Below are 16249 nucleotides of genomic sequence, written 5' to 3' on the forward strand. Positions count from 1 at the left end.
TGAAAGCTTGGACTGGCAGAAAATTCAAAATATCCATTTGGGGTCGTTTGCCCAAAAAGTCCCGTCTCAGAGAAAGAGAGAGAGAGAGAGAGAGAGAGATGGAGGGAAATGTAATGCTGTTTATCTCGTTCACTTTGACTCACTTGACTATTCAGTATGTCCGACGTGTAAACTTTCTTCTCCCCACCACGCGTTCATCCTCTGGCTGCTGAGATCAGGGACATTCCACTGGTTAAGATTCTACACTAGTGAGAGGTTGAGGTTTGTTTTTTTTTTTTCAACATAAGTAAAAAGTTCAGTGCAAATTTACTTTGAACTTGCAGTTTATAAACGTAAAATAATCTCAGAAATCACCCGCAGACACAAACTGCAAAGCTCACTGTAAAATCAGCCGCTCCGTGTGGCCTTTCATCAGCGCTTAACGCTTCTTAAAGCTCACGATCCCTCATGAATTCATCAGTAATGAATTATTTTGCACGAGTGGCTCGTTGTGTTTTATTTAGCGTCAGAGGATTACAAGCATTAATCACAGAGTTTCCTTTAATACTGTTTTCCTTATTAATGACACAAACACAGCAGGCCTCTATAAGAACTGCTAAAAATAAAGTAAGCATGAAATTAAAGAGCTTTTCCACAAGAATTTCACAAGGAAGAGTCCACAAGGAAGAGTCCACAAGGAAGAGTTCACAAGGAAGAGTCCACAAGGAAGAGTTCACAAGGAAGAGTTCACAAGGAAGAGTTCACAAGGAAGAGTTCTTATTTAAAAAAAAGCAAGCTTTGAAACCATGAGATGATGGAAGTCTGTCATGAAGCTTCAGGAAGTCCCACTAAATCCTTACTGCTTTCTCATGAGGTTAATGTTAATAATGTTAATAAACAGAATAATGGCTGAAGTTCCATCTTCTCCTCTTAGTGGGCGGGGCTAATTGCGTGTAATGCGTGTGTAAGCTCCGCCCACACCAATCACAACGCTGATGTTGCTTTTAATTAAATCTTTGCTTTTACAATTCTGATTCTTGCCTCTTGTGTAAGGAGTTTCAGACTGAAAGCTGTCAATCAAGCGTGCTCATTAGAATATCAGACCACGCCCACTGGGACAGTTTTTAAACTTTGCTGGACATTTAATATAATAGTCAACTTTTATATCGCACATTGCACCTTGTTTATGAATCACTTAGTAAAAGTTGTGTGGAAATGTTCACTATAAATTTACAAATGCTGATTTTCTTCTTACTCACAATAAACACCAATCAGCTGCAAAAAGTGGATTTTGTGTGTGTGTGAGTGTGTGTGTGTGAGTGTGTGTGTGTGTGTGTGTTTAAAGAGTGTTTAAATGCCACAGAGAAGTCTAATTCTGATTCAAAGACTCATACATGTGAAAGAATATAGGAGTAATGATATAAGATGATATAATGTACGAAGTGCAGTTAAGGCTGCGTGATATGACGATATAATATCAATATCATGATAAATTGTGTTACAATATCAAATAATATAGAATATCAAACCTTTTCTTTTTTTTAAAAAAAAGGCAGTTATGAACTCTGATTAGAAGCAGCTGATTGGATGTTATTTATTCCTAGAATTTATTAAAATTATTAGAATTTATTTTTATATAAATTGTATACATAAAACTTTTCATAGTCATGCAACACTGCTGCTTTGCTGCCAGTTATTCAGCAAACCTCTATATACCATGATACATATCGTATATCACAGAAATGCCTTTCAGTATCGTGATACGATATTTGTGTCATATCGCCGCAATTCAGGATTAATTAATATGTAATTAGTAATATATTGTGTTGTCTTAATAACTGGGATTGTCATCTGAGCTACTACGATGCAAAACCCATCAGATTAAAATCACGAAGCGTGAATGCGGTTTTCCTAAAGAGCAGAGAGACGTAATCATCTCTGTATTAATGTGATTTGCAGCGATGCTGATGTGACTCTCGAGCTCGACTATCTGCAAGACTTATCATCCCTCCGATATATCAGTCCACCCACACACTAAGCACAGGACATACACTGTCTCCGTGTGCCGTATTCTACATCACTACCTGTTGCTACATGTACTGCTCTGAAAAGTAAAACAAAAACGTGATAAATTGCATTACAACACACTTTTCTGTGTAACACTTATCGACAACTCCGAGCAGGAAGTGTGAGATTTAAATAAAACTGTTTCTCTTATTATTAAATATTGTGATAAATACTGCATATTGTGAAAAGCATCATCACCACTATTTGCATCTCTCTCTCTCTCTCTCTCTCTCTCTCTCACACACACACACACACACACACACACACACACACACTCACACACACACACACGGCCGGTACCTTTACGTTCAGAGCGTTTTTTGCGTCTCCGTTTAGACCTGTGGCGGATCAGACAGAGGTACGACGTTGCCATGCTGCTGCAACACGACCGAGACATGAGGAAAGTCTGATACACACACACTCACTGTTATATACACTCTCCTCACACACACACACACACACACACACACGCACACACACACACACAGCTGCACACACCCTCCCACAGAGAGAGAGAGAGGGGCAGAGAAGCAAAGAGAGAAAGCGATAGAAAGTGAGACACAGTGAGAGAGAAAAGAGAGCAGGAGGGACAGACAGAGAAAGAGATACAGCTGAGAGAGAGAGAGAGAGAGAGAGAGAGATAGACAGACAGCGATAGAGAGTGAGACACAGAAGGAGAGACAAGAGAGTGTGAGGGACAGAGAGAGAAAGACATACAGTGTGAGAGAGACAGAGAGATAGAGAGGGAGAGAGAGAGGGAGAGAGAGAGAGACACTGAGAGTGTGACGTGGAGAAGAGAGGGAGAAAGAGAGTCAGAGAGACAAAGAGAGAGAGAGAGCGATGGAGAAGAGAGGAAGTAAGAGAGCCAGAGACAGAGACAAAGTGACAAAGAGGGACAGAGAGAGGAGGAGGAGAGAAAAAAGGGGAAATAATGAGGTTTATAGGTTTTAAAAGTGGCCACTTTTCTCTCTCTCTCTCTCTCTCTGTCTCCCGCACAATAAAAGAAAAGAAAGAAAAGAAAGGAAAGGAAAGGATTTGTTGAAATGTGCCAGAGTAAGTGTAAGGATTATTATTATTATTATTTTTATTATTATTATTATTATTATTATTATTATTATTATTATTATTATTATTATTATTATTATGCTGCCCCCAGTGGACACCTGCAGCACTGCACTACACACAGATTTGCTTAGAGTAAAAAATAACTAAATTAATAAAACGTACAAACTGAAAGTTCACTAAGAACCTTCATATTTGTTTTTCATCTGTTTTTGTCTATTTTTCAATCATTCAATCCATCTATTTTCTTAATAATATAAAATCTGTTAAGTATTCTTTTAAGACATTAACACAGTGCAACTTTATAGGTTTCAAATTATTTATCAGAGCAAAATACAACAGTTTGCTGTGTGCGGAATGTTGCACTGCTCTGTAAATGTGCACGATTTGTGCAAAAGCACTGAACAGTTGAAGTTCTGAAGTTTTAATAACATTATTACTGAGAACAGATATCATATCATCAATCTCAAAGGCTGATACTTCGAGCAGAAACTCCTGTATTATGGTACATGTATTATAACTTAATTTTTCCACAAATACAACAAAAGTATCTAAAATACATGTTAGTGTTTAAATCATTTAGATCTAAATCTAACTGAAGCAGGTATAAAGATACAGATATAAACTGCTTCTTCTCACTCAGCATTATTTCAGAATTGTATAAAATAAAGCAGAGTAAATCAGGTTTTACACCATCATCATCTTTACACAGTAAAGTCAGAGCAGTAAAGCCAACATGATGCTCTGTCATACAGTACAGCACCGGCAGGGGGCGGTGTGTGTGCGTGAGAAAGAGAGAGAGAGAGAGAGAGAGAGAGAGAGAGAATATGATCATGTGCTGATAAACATCTGACCACATGCACATTCCTAACAAGAACAAGCAGAAAAATGATTGCTGAACAGATCGGTGACGGTGGTGAGGAAAAACTCCCTGAGACATCATGAGGAAGAAGAAACCTTGAGAGGAACCAGACTCAGAAACGAACCCATCCTCATCTGGGTGACACTCAATAGTGCAATTATAAATAAATCCTTTCTATAACTGTGTGCTACAGAGTCAAAAAAGTACAGTTGTGTAACCAGGACCTTATTAGCTACTTATGAGTGTGAGCACCAGAGTCATTTCTGAATGTATTATAGTTTTAACGTAAAGTCTGTTGTCTCTAAGTGAAGTTATTAACTGTTCAGTGATGGAGACTTGAGTGCAGACTTGAGCAGTTGCAGTCCTGAGGCTATCCAAGGAAGAACATCCACAGCCATCTTTACAGTTTCTATGTGGCACCATCCACAGTAATCTCATGGTGATCTCAGCAGATTTTGATAAATCTTACCTTCTTCTTTCGGCCGCTCCCGTTAGGGGTCGCCACAGCGGGTCACGCGTCTCCATTATGGAGATCCCTTATAATCCGGATGCACTTCCTGACACAACTTTCCCATTTTATCCGGGTTTGGGATCGGCACTGAGAGTGCACTAGCTTGTACTACCACAGTGGCAGGGTTTGGAGCCCAGCGTGAGGCTCAAACCCACAATCCTGAGATTAAATCTTACGTAATGCACCTTTAATTATTTGTCTATTATTGGCGAAGACCGGATAAACTGATACAGATGTAAATAAGGAAGGAGAAGACAGTGTGGAAATGATTCAGTGTTCGATGCATATAGAGGAATGCTTTATTAAATACGAAGTCGGAGTGTAAAGCCGTAAAGCGTTTTAATAAAAGTGATAAAGATTTTAGATCTAGATTGTTCCGTAAGTCACGTCTAACATTTCTAACATTCAGTAAATGTTTAAAGTACATGGCCAATAAAATGAAAAGTTCGTGTTCATATTTCTCTTAATTATTGTCACACAGCTGTTATGATATTTTGATAAATTACAGTAACTACATCAAAAGCGTCGCTCGCTTCTGCGCATTTGTGCATCAAGCCTCTGTGTAACATGCTGTAATTTATACTCGTTAACCTAAACTTGTTAACCTAAACTCGTTAACCTAAACTCGTTAACCTAAACTCGTTAACGTTGTTTTAACAAAACCATTGACTTGCCTTTTTTCCTGTTAGTTATAGCATATTAATGAGGTGCATTGTGGGATAAAGAGGGGATTAAGACTAGAGCTGGGCGATATGACAAAAATATTATATTCACAATATTGTAAGACGTTTGTACGATATCTATCACGAGATATAATTTAGCTAACGAACAACCGGCGAAAGAAAAGTGCTGCATTAAAACTGTTACACTGAGTTTGATATTACTTTTAATTAATGTCTACAAATGCTACATTCTAATGCTGAAAATTTGTTTAAAAAATGTACAACTTTAAAGATTAAATAAATCAACTGCTTCCATTTTGTTTATAATTAAAAAAAAAACATAAAGTTATGATTTTCACAATATAGAAGATATCTTCAGAAAAGAGTACCGTGACATAATTTATCACGATATCACTATAATATCGTCGTATCATCTGCCAGCCTTGACTGAGAGACTTTCAAACGCTTTATCATGAGCTAAAATGTGGTTTCGATCCGTCGGACTCGTCAGAGGAATATCAGTCTTTAGATGTACATCACATTTACACACATTCTACATCCTCAGTTTCATAAATGATTTCTACATCACTTCTCTAGAGCGCTCCTCTTTAGAGCTTCTTTTCTTCTTTTGACTTTTTCTAACAGCTGCAATAACAAGTGATTAAGTTTGCCCTCTGTCTCTCTCTCTCTCTCTCTCTCTCTCACACACACACACACACACACACACACACTCACTCACACACACACACACACACACACAGAATGGCTGACCTCAGATCTCAGTTGTAACTTCAGCTTTCCCCAGGGTCTCATCCACCAACACTGAGATCTGAGATGAAGATAAAAGCTGTGTGTGTGTGAGTGTGTGTGAGTGTGTGTGCGAGTGGGTGTGAGTGTGTGCGTGTGTGTGTGTATGAGTGTGTGTGTGTGAGTGTGTGTGTGTGTGTGTGTGTGTGTGTGTGTGTGTGGCTGGAGAGAAGGATTTGATTTGATTTGTAGCCTACTGTAAATAACGGTCAGTAAAACTACAAGGAAAAAGCAAAAACATTGGTACTATTATACTACACACTACACTATAGCGTATAATGAGTAAGTAATAAAACACTGTGTGTGTGGTGCTGTTATAGGAAACTAATCAACAATTGGGTGGTATGATGAATGAGTTCCTTGTAACACACAGAAGATGATTATTTTCCTATAACTGCACATCCCAATCTGTTTTATTCCTCTCATACCACAGTGATTTGCCAATGATTAAATTTTTTTTTTAGTAATTTAAGAACACACTGGACTTTTTATCCATTTATAGTTACATTTAATGTTGCGTCCACAAAACAAGCTCTCGCTTATGTTATAGCAGCTATAAACAGTCGTTCCGTCACCAGTCTCTCTTTTTTCTTGTTACCAAGTTACCAAGAAATGACAAAGCGTAAACTCCTCTGTCCTGAAGATGTCAGAAAGTTCCAGCTTTACCTCTGACTGTTACAAAGCGCTGACACTGGAGACTCCTTCCACAAATCTTAATTAAACGTCTCCTTACATCGCAACGATTACGTGTCTTTTATTAGGTTTATGCGAAGCGCCTGCCGTACGAGTCTCCGTGAATGAGCTGTTGCTATAGAAACGATAACGTATCAGAACGAGCGCATTAATTATAAATAAACCTGTGAGTTGCAGCTGCACTACTGTCAGAGCTGCTGTTATAGAAAATTAATCAACACCTTCTGACCAATCACAATCGAGAACTCGATCTGAGCACACAGCGAGGGTGCGGTTCGGATTAAACACTTTATTTAAACACTTTATTTAAACACTTTATTTCTGCTTCTCTAGGCGAAGTCTGTAATAAAATTGTCCTCCGTGACAAAACTCTCACATCTCTGAGAGGCTGGACAGGAAACTTCTGTTTCCATAAACCAGGATTTTATTTTATTTTATAATATATAATTTTATAATTTTATTTATAGAACAGTGTAAAAATGACAATGTGTTCTATGTAGCGATAAATTAAAAAACAAAAAAAAAAAGTCTGTTTAATCAGATTAACCCTCTACTGCACACATTCATCTTCAATAAGCGCTTTATTCCATCACAGGGCACCACACACACACACACACACACACACACACACACACACACACACACACACACACTCTTTCACACACTCTTTAACAATGTTGTGTAACCAATCTTTAAATTTAAATTTCTTTAAAGTTTTCTTTAAATGCTCAAAAAAAAAAAAATCCAGATAAATGGCATGTTGCCAATTGGCAACAGTGTGCAGTAGAGGGTTAATTAAACTTCTGAGACAAAGTGACTTTTTTTTTTTTTTTTTAAGAAACTCCTGAAGTGTGCAATATCACATGACTGTTTTAAGAAACTGTTTAGGAAATGTCTGGATGTTCAGCAAAAGACGATTAAACAGTAGAAGTCGAGTAGAACGTGCAGAAATGTTCTCCTACGTGAGAGGCAACATCTGCTGAGAAACTGAAATGATATCAGAGTGTCAGTGTGTCGATAAAGAGGCAGGATTCAGGGCTGGAACTGTTTCAGGGATGAAGAGAGAAACGACGACGCTGACGAAGTGCACGGAAAAAGCTTACAGAACTCGTGCCTCCATTTTCTCAACACATCGATTTAGACGTAATGACCAGTGAATAAACTTCAACAACTTCAACAGAAACATCACAGTCTGTAAAAACACTTTTAAACACATACATCCTGACGCTGGACGCTGAAGATAAACCCTGCAGCCATTAACCGTTTCTCCGACGAGGCTTTTGCGTCATTTAGCTTTCGAGGACTGATGAATTTGATCCCTACCTGTTTTCTCATCACTTCACTCTGAGATCTTCTCCTGTCCGCTCGTGTCACCATTTTTCTCCTAGCTCTTCGTTACACTTCAGGATATCGGGCTTCAAACATGATACTGACCTTCACCTGTCCTCAGGAGAGACGCTGCGCAGAATTATGGGATCGGCTTCTCCAGAAATGATCGCGTTAAAAGTTAAAACTTTGTCTAAAATAAAGAGTTTATCTCAGGAGCAGAGCTGGAGTCCACGCTCGCCCGGAGTGCAGCTCAGAGGAGGTAGATGAAGTGTGTCAGTTCACACAGACGTTTAATTTACATTTAACATATTTATATATTTACATATTTACATTTATAATCAGTTCTCAATCCCAACATAATGCATGGGTATTAAAGAAATAATTAATTAACTAATAAAATTAGTCAGAATATATATATATATTTATATATTTTTATCAGGAAAGCAGGACTGTGACTGATGCACAATATAAAAAAGTTTCACAACAGCAAACACACTAACAGCAATTAATCAAGATTTGATATTGTTATTAAATATATATATATATATATATATATATTTTAAATTAGCTAAATCCATTTAATTTAAAACATTCATACTAACGCTTTAGCATGTGGAGTTTCAAACAGGGTGTGTGTGTGTGCGTGTGTGTGTGTGTGTGTGTGCATATATAATAATTATAATATGTATAATTATTAAAAAAAGGAATATATAATCTATTCTAAAATATATTTAATATATACACAAATATATATTTTCATAACTTACTGAAAATCATAAATTTAAATATAATATTACATCATATAATTTTTATTTTAATGCTTAAATAGGAAGGAATATTCTTAATTAAATGTATTTTTTTTTAAATTACATTAATATAACATAAATATGTGTTTGATGATAAAGTTAAAAACATCATTTTAATATTATAGGCTTTAATGGATGAAATATAAAAATATATATTAGTATTATTATTCATATTTCTATTCTGGTAAAGACTTTTAATATTTTATATAAATATAAAACTACAGAAATCTCATTTAAAACGCCACGTACGCACCAATCATGTTTACAGTTTAGTAACGTTTATTTAATTCAGTGTAACGATGTCATTGATTCATCTATTCATATTTTTAGACGGCTATTCAGAAACATTTTTAAAGTATGTTAATTAAAAAACCTGATTTATGAGAGAAAAATATAATCGAATGACGCATTTAACGATCCTACGAAGCTAACCAGGGCTAATAAGCGATTATAAAACTATATTTAACTATATTTATAAAACTATATTTCGATTTTCAGAACAGGAAATGATTTATCATTATCATGGTCACTTCTGATGATCATCACTAGCTCTGTGGTTCTTTTCTGTTCTCTTGAGGAAAAAGTCTTTCATGATGACAGCTATTTACCTGAAATCTCTAGAAATCCATCCCATAATAAGCGTAAGAGTAAATCCTGATAAATGATTATGCAGTGATGGTGATTTTAAGACTTTAACTCTGTCCCCGGCTCGTGTTTAGCAGGTTTATTTGGGAGTGTGAATTCGAGGTAAAGAAAGAAAATGGGTCGATCGGTTTTATTTCAGCGAGTTTTATTTCGTCGTGTCTGTGATATAAATACGGATTTTAAAAATAGGATTACGCCGGTTCCCTAGGACATGCGCTCCTCCGCTCTGCCGTTTGTGTCCCTCGCTGTCTCTATTTTAATAATAATAAAAAAAAGCAGCGTGTCCTTTAATCCTGTCCTCCAAACGCAGCCTGCTCTGGATCACTGAGTCTCTGTGAATCATATGCAGGTTTTTATTTCGGTGTCTTCGTGACTGACCTACATGCAGCGAGTAAATAAAGCACTACGCTGTACTATAGTACAGACTCATTCACACTAACTTCACTTTAATCACTTTACAATCCGTTCCGAGAGCATGAGAGGAGCCGGGTTTGAGCTTCAACACACAATAGTCATCACATTTATCTTCTAACTAGGCTAAGAAGGTTTATATTAATGCGCTCGTTCTAATACGTTATCGTTTCTATAGTAACAGATCGTTCACAGGGACGCGTACGATGGACGCTCGACACAACAGACGGATAATAAACGGATAAACTTTATAGTTGATGTTTTTTTTTTTTATAAAGCAGACATTTAATGTGACATTTATGGAAGGAGTCTCCAGTGTCGGCGCTTTTTAACAGTCAAGGTGCTTTTGTAAAAACATGGGGAAAGTTTTCAGGACAGAGGAGTTTACGCTTTTTTTTGTAGTTTCTCTGTAACGTTTTTTTGTCTCTGTTGTTTTTTTTTTATTTGTCTTATTAACTTCTGAGAGAGAAAGAAAGAAAAGCTGGTGAAGGAACGACCGTTTATAGCTACTATAACGTAAGTGAGTGAGTGTCTTGCGGACGTTCCATGATGTTAACTATAAACTGTAACTATAACGATTTAACTATAAACTGTTAAAAGGACCGACGTGTCGTTCGTTAATAAATTAAACATTGTAGTTGTTGGGAAATCGCTGTGGTATAAGCGGAATAACACACTTTAGAACGTGCTGTTATACGGAAAAAAGTACTTATTATTATTTTCTTATTATTTATTATTGATTATTTTCGTATAACAACACACTAAACAACACACTAAAGCGTGTTACGTTTAAACCTACATTTCAACTGAAAAAAAAAAAAAAAGCACAAGTCAACAGGAAGTAGAGATTTTTCTTACACAGGAAATCACTTTATCCGCAGAGCGATCGCGAATAAAACACCCAAAGCCCAGACACGTAACGCTCGTCCCGAGGAAGCCGATATAGACAGAATCTTTGGATTTGTCCGTCCAAGGGGTGTTTATTTTTGGACAGAATTTAGGAGCAGGAAAGCCGTAATTCTGTTCAAGGAATAAAAGTTTATGGAAATTGTTTCTTTGACTTTGGATATATTTTTAGTCAATGTAATTAAAAAAAAATGCTGTTATGATAAAATGACCATCTGTGATCTAATAGACTAGTGGAGGACAAAAAGATTCGCGGGATGTGAAACAGAACGCAGACGAGACGCTACACGCTGCCGATATATCCGAGAGATAAAGTGATGAAGTGAGATGGACGCCGTGATATCGTCTTCACTGCACAGAACTCAAACCTGACCGGAACAGACGTGTGCTGATATTTCACCAGATTTCACCTCACCTCGATTTACACTGCTTTCTTATTTATATATCAGGGTTTAGGATCTTTATTATTATTATTATTATTGTTGTGATGATGATGTTGTGTAGAGAAAATGGTTTCCTCAGACCGCTCATTTCTAGAAAGAAATCTCAGCAGCGTCTCATTCGGGCCAAAATGAGGACGTTCGGGAGACGCGTGTCCTCGTGCCGTATCGCGATACGCGGCTCGGCTCACGAGGCTACGCTGGTCTACAGTAAGATGTTTCCATCCTGTCTGACTCCATCTTAACCTCAGCAGTTTCTCCTCCACGGCCGAGACTCAATACACACAGCAACAGAAAGTCACACAGTCCTGAATTAACACTGAACACAAAACATGACATGATGCTGTGCAAAAATAATGTCACAATACACTTTTTTAAAAAAAATTATTACTTCTACATAAACTAACTCTTATTGCTAAAAGTTACCCTCTTTTAAATTCCGCAAAAAAATATCCACATCTAATAATAATAATAAATAAACAAGATGTTTAATCGTTGATACGGTGCAGTTTTCTTAACGCAAGGTGACGTTTATTTAACATTCATGGAAGGAGTCTCTAGTGTCAGCGCCGCGTAACAGTCCGACGAAGTTTTCTGAGGAGTTTACGCTTTTTAAATTTTCTCAGTAACATGACAAGCTTATTAAATTTCAGAGAGAGAGAGAGAGAGAGAGAGAGAGAGAGAGAGAGAGAGAGAGAGAGAGAGAGATGCTGGCGAGGGAACAACTTTTTATAGCTGCCATAACGTAAGTGACAACATGTCTTATGGATGTTCAACAACGTTAAAAAGTAACTATAAATGGATAAAAAGTATGACATGTAACACTTCGGGATGTGAAAATAATCAACTCAAAAAAAAAAAAGATTACTTTAAGGAGCATTCTGGATCACGTCTGAACTTTGAGGAAAGAGAAGTTTGGGTGAAAACATTATGAGAAGAAGGATCAGCGTTTGATTTGTATCCAGAAGCAGCGATTATCAACGTGACAGCAACTTTCCTTTATTCAAGTTTCAATAAATCATTTTTTATTTTGTTTTTTGGTGCAAAAATCGACTCTTGCACTCTTGCAGCAGAGAAGATCCCTGACCTACAATGCTGAATTAGTTTAAACAGTGTTAAATGTATTTATTTATTAAAACACGGTATAGAAAGTGTGTGTGTGTGTGTGTGTGTGTGTGTGTGTGTCTTATCTGAGCCTGTGCATTCAAATAAACACTCAGACAGCACTCCGGATTTCATTCTGCACCATTTAGACGCGATCAGATTTCATTTTAAACGCATTTAGTGCTAAGTGAACACTTTTTAAACAGCCGTTAGTGCACATTACAGCCTGTAGTACGCGTTTCTGGTTTCCATGAACGCCGCTTACACGTTTATAACGCTTTAAATTTGATAGTAATAACGCTTTGTTGTTGTTTTTGTTGTTTTGTGTTGTTTTGTTTGGCGCGCGTGAGAGGAATCTGCAGTGCGCGCGCCTTCTGCCTCGCGCGACGGTTTTTTTTTTTTTTTTTAAAACCCGCTGCACGAGCGCCGCTGTGAAATTCTCACATTCTCCTCACCTCAGAAAATGAATGAATAAATCACTGACTGAATAAAGATAACTCACCGTTTACAGCGATTATAACCACTTTCTGACAGAAATCATCCGCTATTTCGTTAAATATTTACAATCTGATGATAATAATAATAATAAAACATGTATACTCACGGTACCTCTGAAGAGAAAGAAGGGCTCGAGACGTTTTTTATGAAGCTAAGCTAACACTTCCAGCGTCGCTGTCCACTCCTGTCAGATACACGACGCGTCAAAAAACATAATTTTTTTAATACTCATAAAAAAATAAAAGCAGATTGTTATTTGAGGATTCGATATATATCTTTACAGATGTAAAATTAGCGAAAATATGACCTGTGTGACATCAGGGAGCGTTTTATTTCTCAGGCGACTCGGTTAGTATGAAAGCTGCAGGACGTTGAAACGAGGGGGTGGGAACTCTGTCGCGCGCGGCTCAGCTGATTGGCCGAAAAGTGGGCGGGCTCTAAAACAAAGACGCATTCTTATTGGATGGTGATCGTATGACAGGTGCGTTGCGCCACGCTATTGGTTGGAGATGAGGCGCATACGTTTTAATTTTCTAAAGGCGGAAAAAAACCCTCTCACCTGTTCACTGTCACTGTGAAAGATAGATAGATTTGTCTTTTAAAATTAATTTTGTGATCAAATCTGTAACTGTATGATCAAATCTTGTTGAACAAGAACACTGAGGAGCAGCAAAGCATACCTAATGAATTATTCCGAATAGGTAATGAGGCCCGTCTAAGCACATTTGCATAAATTTGCATACTCTGAAAAAATAAAAAATCTGATATTTAACATAAAATATTAATTTCACCGTGAAAACGCTTTTAAGGGAACGACTTTTACAGAAAATGTTTGCTGGAAAGCCTTTTTTTTTCATTGTTTAATCAAGAAAATACCATAAAAAATAATTTTATACCATTTTAAAGCATAAACCGTCATCAAGACAACATTTTGAGAAATTCTTCAGTAATAAGCTACTAATTAGGAATAGGAATGCATATTTAACATTTCTTGAATATAGCTCATTTAGAAAGATGAGATTTATGGCTCCGAATATAGAAAAAAAAACGAGTTTTAAGAAAATACACAGTATGTATGACGTCATTGTGCCAAAGGGGAGGAGCTTAAAGTCTTCTTCCATCTTCCAAGTCTTCTATGATAATGCAGACGTCATAAGTGGACAAAAACTGTTGACTTTTTTTTTTCATATTTTTATTGCTACCTTTTAAGAAAAGGCATGTTATAGATTACATTTATTTAAAAAAATCTGTACTGTCTTGTTTTAATTAAAACCATGAAACCTAGGAAGGAAGCACGTGGTCATGTCATGAGCTTTAAAAATAGTCCAGTAGTGTTGGAAAATTGCACTATAATCTTTTCAGAGAGAGGGAAAGAGTGGAAAAACAGAACTATTCCCTGCCACTAACCACAGTTTCCTGTTTTACTGGAACCAACAGCAGGTGGGTCGCTATGTTTGCTCAATTGACGCACCTAAAATAGGTTACATTGACGCCATTGCATTGGGGAAAAAAAAAATCAAATGGCAGGTAGGTCAATATTTTGTCTATTAGAGAGCCATTTGCTTAGCATTTGCTTTCTAGGATTAATCAAGCAATTAGTTTAGCAAGTGAGAGAGGAAAAGTAGTAATCTCTTCTTTATTATTTCATCAGCTAAATCTCAAATGTCTCTTTATTCCCTATCCAAGTGTCCTACATAGTGTACAGCTCCTACTCTTTATATAAACTCCTTATATAAGTGTCCCACATAGCTTCTACTTTCATAATTAAATAACACTACCTCAGATTAAACATGAGGAATTAATAGAAGATGAGGAAAAAGACAGATTTGGAGCTTAGACTTGATACGTTATGTATAATTATCCCACAGCGCTGGTGAATTCTGGATTCTGATTGGTCAGAAGGTGTTGATTAATTTTGTATAATAGCAGCTCTGACAGTAGTGCAGCTGCAAATCACAGCTTTAATATGTTATCGTTGCTATAGTAACAGCTCATTCACAGGGACTCATACAGCGGACGCTCCACATACAAGAATTTTTAAAAAATCTGTGATATGGTGAAGTTTTCTTCAAGTAAGGAGGTATTTATTTAACGTTTATGGAAGGAGTCTCCAGTGTCAGTGCTTTTCTGACATCTTCACGACGGAGGGGTTTACGCTTTGCGGTTTCTCTGTAACAAGCTGCGACAAGCTGCGTTTTTCTTTTTATCGTATTAACTTCAAGAGCGAGAAAAAAAGAGAGGCTGGTGACAGAACGACTGTTTATAGCTGCAAGAACAAGAACCAACTTGTTTTACCAACATTAAATGTAACTATTAATAAGATAAAAAAGTATGATATCATTCTTTAATGAATAAAAAATTTTAATTGTTGGGAAAAAAATCACTGCGGCATAAGAGGAATAAAACACTTCGGGACATGCTGTTATAGGAAAATAATCAACTTCAGAGTGGTGCTAGTAACTCCGCTTCATTACACCACCCCATCGTTGATTGTTTTCCTTTAACAGCACCACGCATACTGTTTTATTAGTTTACAGTATAATACTACACTGTATATGTATTCCGTACATAAAGTCCATATTTTGACTTTTGATAAATAAATTAAAAATCATTTAAATAGCTTTTTGATTTGAATAAAGTACAGCGGCTCATTCTTGCTGCTCTGAGGTCAGTCTTGTGCTCGTTCCGATCTGATATCAGACCTACACTGTGTTAAGTTTGTGTTGCAGAAGACTGAACACTCAGTCGGAGTGTGGATTAAGAGCTGAAGCCGGAGATCAGTTTCTAACTGGGCGTTTTTGCGACACGACGTGCCGAGCTCTTGTTGCTCTGCCAACACGTCTCTGCTTCTGTCTGATGGTTTATTAATGAAAGCTAATGGCCTCTCTCAGTCTCTGCACTGTATCGATCACATTAGTCTATCAGGAGCCTAACGGGGCGTCAGAGTGATTCATCAGTCACCGCCGAGCCCCTTCAGTGCTGCGCCTCCAGCTCGGCTGCAGTGCACTTCCTGCTGTGATTCACCTCCGATCAACTCCTCAGATCGCCAACACGGCCGGCATGAGGATACAGTGGGTGTGGCAGAGCAGGAAAACACACTGAAGTGTTAGTGCAAGTACTGAGTGACTACACAAACCCGCAATCTCCCAACGATGCCACATCTGGCTGTTTTCGGGAGTCCAAGAGAGCAAAACTTTCTGTGCTTTCTGAGTGGGAGGGGCTTACTCTCTTTCTCCCTGTCAATCACAGCGACACTAGCCAATCGTAGGCATCTGTGAGCTCATGTATGCGGAAGAGGGCGGACAGCGCCGGTGTTATTCTGCACTCCATTGTATTCGGTAATTCCCAAGACGATTTTCCTGAGTTCAAATCAGTGCTTCCGTTCGGAATGCCCAGAGCACGGACATATCTGTATGGCTAGTCAGTGAATTTGATAAACATATAAAGAAGATCGACGCAAATAATAT

The 16249-nt window shown here is 37.4% G+C and overlaps 1 protein-coding gene across 5 annotated transcripts in view; it reads right to left on the reverse strand.

Annotated features, from left to right (window-relative positions):
• The window catches only part of adarb1a (adenosine deaminase RNA specific B1a), a 28162-nt gene extending 13185 nt beyond the window's left edge, over nt 1-14977 (reverse strand). For 2 of the 5 annotated variants that reach the window (XM_034299670.2, XM_053229499.1), the window contains exons 1-2: nt 13090-13182; nt 12889-12966 (exon numbers count right to left, since the gene is read on the reverse strand). Coding sequence is in view for 1 of the 5 variants with exons in the window: in XM_034299669.2 (XP_034155560.2) it covers nt 2347-2443 (97 nt within the window). In the remaining 4 variants the exon portion in view is untranslated. Of the gene's footprint in view, nt 1-2346; nt 2459-12888; nt 12967-13089 lie in introns of those variants that run through there. The other 3 variants (XM_034299672.2, XM_053229500.1, XM_034299669.2) reach the window with 3 other exon arrangements.
• Nucleotides 14978-16249: the final 1272 nt, after the last annotated feature.

The sequence above is a fragment of the Pangasianodon hypophthalmus genome, chromosome 25 (assembly GCF_027358585.1).
Source record: "Pangasianodon hypophthalmus isolate fPanHyp1 chromosome 25, fPanHyp1.pri, whole genome shotgun sequence".
Lineage (NCBI taxonomy): Eukaryota > Metazoa > Chordata > Actinopteri > Siluriformes > Pangasiidae > Pangasianodon > Pangasianodon hypophthalmus.